General features: G+C 38.3%; 1 protein-coding gene across 1 annotated transcript in view; it reads left to right on the top strand.

The window, feature by feature from the left end:
• Positions 1 to 693: 693 nt before the first annotated feature.
• Positions 694 to 7,594, top strand: part of LOC108573659 (diuretic hormone 44) — an 11,797-nt gene continuing 4,896 nt past the window's right edge. Inside the window, exon 1 of the mRNA XM_017936135.1 lies at positions 694 to 867. Within this exon, the coding sequence (XP_017791624.1) occupies positions 718 to 867 (150 nt within the window). The 5' untranslated portion in view covers positions 694 to 717. The remainder of the gene's footprint in view (positions 868 to 7,594) is intronic.

The raw sequence follows: 7,594 nt of genomic DNA, 5'->3' as shown, positions 1-7,594 counted from the left end.
CGGTGCAAAGTCAAATTTTTTGACAGCGATCGATAACCGAGAAGTGACGCGTACGCATTTGTTCGATCGCGCGCGGGTGAGCCTCTGTTCTTCGTCTCTGAGCGCGAGCTTTGCGCGCGCTCTGATTGGCCAATGTTTTTCGTTAATAATTCAAAAATGAAGCTTCAAACAACATTTTGGTAAAGGAAAAAGTTGTTCAGAGTCACCCCAGCAACCCCCCATTTCCGGGTGTTCGAGGAGTTACGGGACACCCTGTATAATTCAATATGTATCGAATCTTGTACTATTATTTACCTTATTTCCCTGCAATTTCTTCTGTCATTACATGCACAGGATAACAAAGTTATTTTTACATTATGCGTTGCATTAATCGTCATTCCATTAATTTAACATAAAAGAAAAGCAACGAATAGAAAAGGAAACATGAAAGGAAGGAATAAATAGAAAAAGTTCTCCGTAAAATTGAGAAACTAATTGCAAGAAATTACATCTAATACTTAATTGCTGTACGTAATACTTCTGATAGTCTCGTCACGTGACCTTTGCATAGATTAAACATTCTCTGAATATCTCACCGCTGAAGCGATCATATTTTACATACATACATGAATACATTTAATAAAAGCTGCAAGATTTACCAAGCTTATGAACCTACACTAAAAACTTTTGGCCTCACTTTTGTTTCAGATACGTGCGTCTTAATTGCACAAGAAGAGAATGACGTTTATGAGCGTTTTCACATATCTATTGTTTGTCGCAATGGCACAATCTCACCCGATTTCCTACAGCTCATACGATGAAAGAGAATTGTCCCGAGATCACTCTCCGCTTCTATTCCTTGTTGATCACCGAATTCCAGACATGGAGGTACGATAGCTTTTAACTCTCGATAATTTTCATTTATCAGCCCGTTAATCGGGGGATGATGAGTTAATTCGTCGATGGAAAATGTTTCTACAGCGCGCAGGACGAGTTAACTCGTCACAGAATTTTAACGATTACACGCGTACACTGACGTTCATACACCACCGGCGAAAAGTTTGGAATCACCGAGCATTGCAATATACACAAAAATTTCCAGAAAAAAGGCAGCGACTTTGAGAATTTTTTATCGATGGAATCAACTGATATGAGATAAATTGATAAATGTAGAATTGAGATAAACTTCAAATCTATAAAAAATTAGCAGCAGATTTAATATTGATGAAACGTGGGAGGTGATTCCAAACTTTTGGCCGGTAGTGTAAGTATTAAGACACGTAAATATAAAAAGTATTACATAATTTAAATTACATTTCATCGCCAAAGTTAGTATCATATGAGCCGTTCACAGGCCAAAGTGGTCAACTACACCTTTTGCATTTTTTTTAATTTGAGCGTCAAAACACTTGATCGACGCTCATATTTTTATATTTAAAATAAGTTTCCTTGATAATTGAGCTTATCACCGCTAAAAGTTTGCGTGGCCGTTGAATAATAAATGTGATTAACTCCATATCCTAAAGTAAATCATTGCAATAATGTAATTCTAAATTCTTCTAAGAATTTAACCAAGTAACTTTTTAACACAACGGTATAAATAATATTAATATTTACATTTGATGAACATATAATTTCATCAATTTTCTCTACTTTTTCTTTTGTGGAGTTTATCGATCTGGCAAATAAGCGGCTCATACACCACCGGCCAAAAGTTTGGGATCACTGGGAGAAGATTCGAATGTAATGCATGTAAGAAGGTGTGATGAGAGTGGAAGATAAGATTTAACGTAAACTAAGTCCATTCTTTGTTCCTTGAGGCTAGAATTATCAATAAACCAACTAACTACAGTAGAGCGCCAGCTATCCGAACCAATTGGGAGTGAGAGGTTGTTCGGATAATCAAACAGTTCACTTAATGAAACATATGCGTGGTACTTACCCAGTTTATAACTATAGGAATGAAGCCTAAAATTACTGTAGGAACCGACGACGGAAAAATATTGAAGGACCCCCAACGGGAATCGAACCCGGGACCTTCAGCTTACCAAGCCGAGGCTTTGCGCGCTACGCTAACCACTCCCTCTCTATTCTCCCTTGGAGGTTTCCTATTTGGGTATGAAGGCCCCGATGCTACACTCGGCCATCCTGTACTGACATTCGCCCTCGAATGACCTAAATTCAACAGCTCAACACTTTCGGGTACACTCCCCCAACACAGTGGCACAACAGCCGAAACAACTCATTTTTGGAAGACGTGCACAATCCTCAACATGTTTTTCATCGCACAACTCTCCTGGAGTTAGATACCTCCATCTCGGACGAGCCCCCATTTGTAGGAACCTAGGGAAAAATATTGAGGGACCCAATCGAACACGGGACCTTCGGCTTAGCAGGCCGAGGCTTTGCGCGCCACGCCAACCACTCCCTCTCTGTTCTCCCGTGCCGGTTTCCTATTTTTTTGGTAGTAGAGGCCCCGATACTACATTACTTATTGATGAAAATATAAAAAAGAATGCTTTAAAGTAACAATATACATTTATTAAGAAAGTTTATCTTTTACTTATCAATCGGTACCGCTAGAGCATAAGTTTGTTTACTCCTCGAACCGATGGTTTGGATAACTGACGCTCTACTGTAATTAACTAATTTGTTGTCGTTCGAGCATTGTTTTATTCTTTTATCAAATTACCAGACGTGTCTCAAAAATCGTGACGAATTTTACACTGAACACCCTGTATAGCGCAAGGAAACAAGAAATTTTTACTTGAACAAAATACAGTGGATTCCGGTTAATTGGGACAAATTAGACCGGTCCCAATGTGTCCCAATTAACCGGAATCCACTGTATCAGAAAATACATATAGTAGAACCCCGTACAACGGGACCAAAAAGAAATTCTGAATTTGTAATTTTGGGTTAATTAAATTTGGCCCAAAAAGCGATATCGGTGGAACTTAATTTGTGTTATATTTCCCGCGTTACAGGGGATTCTCTACTGTATAACATTACAAACTGAACCAATTCCCTTGAAAGAATGTTAAGCCGGTAGTTTCGACTACTTTAGTAAGTTCTCGCGTTGACCTAGTCCCTATTGTACACGTACAAGCGAAAACAATCGTCGAGGATTGGATGTTGAAAGTACTGGACAGTTGCCTTTGTCGAAATGCTGGGATTTGAATGTGTTGTATACATTTCGTATCCTGAATCTGTAACGAACGATCGACAAGAGTCCTCGAACGACCGCGTATATCCTCTCCGAGGATGATTCACGCACATATAACAAATATAATAGCATCGCGACGCATGCAACCGTTCAAGATCCACATAGACACACGGTTATCAAGTATTGGCTGGACGTGAAACGACCATGATATATTCCTTTGCTGATACAATTGAATTCAAAGTGTGAAATGTGAATGGATCGATGTATCTCTCACCTAAGGCGTTGCACAAAGAAAATCAAACGCTCGCGTCAGACCTGCTTTCCGTTTACCGGCTATCGTCGTATAAGTTGATTGTTCCTTTGGCGTTTCGCGTGTCAAATGTTCGAAAATTTCGGAAAATACGTATTTACAAGTTTCGTTGCACAGTTTACAGTGGTGCGACGTTTTTCTGGCTTTTTAGTCACCGTAGAGTCACCTATGACGTCGAAATGTCCTTGTTTTAACGATTGAAATTGGTGAGTCGATGTCACAAACCCGGCCCTGACAAAAAGTTTACCACGGGAATAATGAAACAACGTAAGTGCGTTACAATTACATGAATTTGTTTTCTATCAAATGTGGAAGTAACAATGAGTGCAGGGCCCCCTCGAGGAGTCTTCCTACTGCGACGGCTGAAAAATCTTAATTTTTCGGAAATTTAAAACAAAGCAAATGCTGCACGTATCCTTTTGCAAATTTGTACGTTTATTCTATCATCTTTCAAGAGCACAAAAATATTTTTTGTAAGTGAAAATATCTGTTTGTTGTAAAATAGGACCACCGTGAACAGAGCGCCTTGAAAAATGTCCTTCCCCATGGCTGACATGATATCAGACGGTTGCACTTATCCAAAATACGAAATGCAAAGACATTCTTAATCTGTAGACGTGTGGCAAGGTTTCAAAGCAATTGCTCTCGATTTTAGCAAAAAAAGTGATGGTTTTCTTGACCGCAAAGTCTGAATTTTGAAAATATTTGCACAGTTCTAGTTCAGACGATAAAGCAACTTCTGCTTGACTTAAACTGTGCAACTACGACGATTATTTGTTGAAACAAAAATTTTTCCTTTGCTCTATAGTGCATCTTAAACGTTGACTTTTTCTCGACAACAATGACTTTTGCAATCTTATAAATATTAGAGGACATACAGGGTTAAAAGCAGAACTGTTAGGCTCGACAGCGTGGGGCGGAATTCAGCAGATTTTGGAAGATTTCAATAGATTTCAGTAGATTTCCGACGGTTTCAAAAGATTTCAGTCAGTATTAGTAAAATACTGTCGATTTTAATGGAATTCAGCAAATGTTGGAAGATTTCAGTAGAATTCAGTAGATTTCACTTAGATTTCCGTAGATTTCAGTAAATGTCCTAATACTTATGGAGAAGTAGGGGAGAGTCGTGCAGTACCGGCCAGCTACTTAGTAAATTTGAAGGTCTAAGTAATAAATAATGTTAGTAAAAATCATTTAAAAATAGAATAGAACTTTTATTTAGGCATCGATATTTTCTTGATCCGTACACTCCACGTGAGCCCAACCATTGCAGCTATGAAAACTAACTTTTCTCGTACGGAACACCAGCGTAAAGGTTAAAACGTCTTAGAACTCTGGTAATACTGAAGAAAAAAGAATCTCAGGGCTGTAGTATTCATTTGTTTTTCCATCAACAGTGCAGTCAACTAACAGTATAAGCGAGATCTAGCTTTGGCCGGTACTGCACGATTCTCCCCTATGCACTTCGATTGATAAAATTACACTGATCACAAAGTAACAGTTTACCTTCACTTCAACCGAAGAAAGCGCATATTTCATACGTAATGACCTAATTACCATTGAAAGAAAATTTGATTATTCGTTTTACAAAGTTTCCGAATGTTATTTCCTCCGAATTGATTCTGATCTTCTCCAAATTTTTAGACGGTGACATAATCCACTCACGTTCATAAGTAAATGTTAGAACACTTACAGAATTTGAGCTAAATCTAAACAGTCGTTACAAAATTATTAAGGTCCGAAAAGAATTGCTCAATTTGAAATCTCGTAGTACAAGAATCATATATATATTTCTATCGACGTTTCGTCATCTCAATACTACCGCTAAATTCATAAGTTCGAAAAAAGTCGAAAATTAAATTCTTCTTCTTTTCGTCACACACTTTCCTCCCCTATTTTCGTGATTTAACATTTTCTGGATAACTGTATCAGAAGTCGTATTTTCCTCGCAACTACGGTATGCTAAAAGTAGACAACTCTAGCAGTATTGGGAAATATTAAAGTGGACAAGTTTAAAATAAACTCTGTAATGCTAAAACTCGTTAACAAACTCGGTTGTTCTACTAATGAGTTTAGAATATCTACTTGTAGTATTAAGGTGACGATATGACCATTTAAATGCACGAACGTAATAGATGTCCCAATACTTATAAACAACGGTGTACATATAGGGTGTCCCAGTATTAATGGTACAACCGAGGAGGAGGCGATTCTACTTGAAAAGGGAGTCAAAAAATAGGATAAATTTTTGTCATTTGAGGCTTAATTTCGAGAAAATCGAACTCAACTATGTCTACGTACGTCTCGACATACGTTTGTACTAATATCCGATGCCAATCTCTTGATCAGTACCGATAGTACATTTATTAACGATTAGCTTAACTTAAATTTACATTACCGAACGAATTGTTGGAAGTGACATTCTTGTTGACGCATACAAATCCCTGCTCTTTGAATCAGAATCGTGGACTGACGATACTATCGACACTAGAAACTATTTCTTCACGAAACGTGACGTTACCGCTGTTTGTCAACATAGAAGCACGAGCGGAAGCAATAATTTGTGAAAAATCTTTAAATTCAATTTTCTCAAAAGCTAAGCTTTGTATAAACAAATTTTATTCCATACTTTCCCCTTATTGTTTTGATGCAAAATCCTCGGTTGCACCGCGAACACTGGGACATTCTGTATAACGTGTTGCCCAAATAATAAACTTCTCTTACAAATGGCGTATAAACGTTCTGGGAAAAACGCAGTGCGAAAGTTGAAATAACTGTAAACGCAAAGAATCCCGAGTGTGTATATGTGCACGCTTGTGTGAACGCGCAGGCGTCTCTTCCGGTTCTCGTTCCGCACCCTTTTTCTTCATATTCTTGAGCCCGTATTCCGTAAAAGTGGCAATAAAAGCTCGGAACTACGAAAAAAAATAACCCCAGAAACCATAGCTCGCACATATGAGCGATGTTGCCTTCGTTTTTTTTTTTTACGTCGAAGAATATGCACTCGGGTGCACTTTAACTGTTATAGTTAATGATTTCCCTCCCGCCGTTAGATCTTTAACTCGCTCCGGAATTACATATTTCGAAAAATTATAGACACACGTGACAGTGTACAATTTAAACGGTTATACGAATTCGTTACATTGCGGGTAAATCTGAAATATACTTGCTCGTGCCCAAAGGATAGAGAGAACCTTCATTTTTCTTCCATTCCGGAGGAATTGTCGACCTTTCTCCGGCAAGGTAAAAATGAAGTGCTTCATAAAAGCGAACGTAGAGATCGTATAAAAATACTTGCGGTTTTACATCAGGCAAAGTCGATGCGTTTACTAAATAAACGAGTTTGAAATTACCTGGCAAACAGTGAATGAATAAATTGCTACTACTTAGGATGCATCGACGAGATGGAATTAACAAACGTGTATCGATATCAAACAAGAGCAGCTTGATCGATGAAATTCATTCTTTTCCGCCGATGATGAATTTACAAATATATCGTCGATAATTTAATTATTCGATCTTAAATATTTGAAATTACTGAAAATGTGTATTTTATTCATACAAAGTGTCTCGGACGAAGAGGTTAACAATTGTAGGAAATCGTAGTATTGGTCATTCTAAGAAAAAAGTTAGGTTAGGTATATGTAAAGAATATTGCACATACAGGATGTCCCGTAACTCCTCGAACACCCGGAAATGGGGGGTTGCTGGGATGACTCTGAACAACTTTTTCCTTTACCAAAATGTTGTTTGAAGCTTCATTTTTGAATTATTAACGAAAAACACTGGCCAATCAGAGCGCGCGTAGAGCCCGCGCCCAGGCACGGGAGCGCTGACTTCACCCGCGCGCGATCGAACAAACGCGTACGCGTCACTTCTCGGTTATCGATCGCTGTCAAAAAATTTTGACTTTGCACCGCTATTTTTATAAGGCTTAGAGAAATGGGTTTCTGCCGTCATTCCCACGTTTGTATAAATTTTTGAAAAAATTTCAATTAGTCGGAATCGCGCGCGAATTAGCCTTGTTCTTCGTTCCTGAGCGCGGGCTCTACGCGCGCTCTGATTGCCCAGTGTTTTTCGTTAATAATTCAAAAATGAAGCTTCAAACAACATTTTGGTAAAGGAAAAAGTTGTTCAGA

This window comes from Habropoda laboriosa, unplaced genomic scaffold (assembly GCF_001263275.1).
Source record: "Habropoda laboriosa isolate 0110345459 unplaced genomic scaffold, ASM126327v1 scaffold128, whole genome shotgun sequence".
NCBI lineage: Eukaryota > Metazoa > Arthropoda > Insecta > Hymenoptera > Apidae > Habropoda > Habropoda laboriosa.
This window is presented reverse-complemented; position numbering and strand designations above follow the sequence as displayed.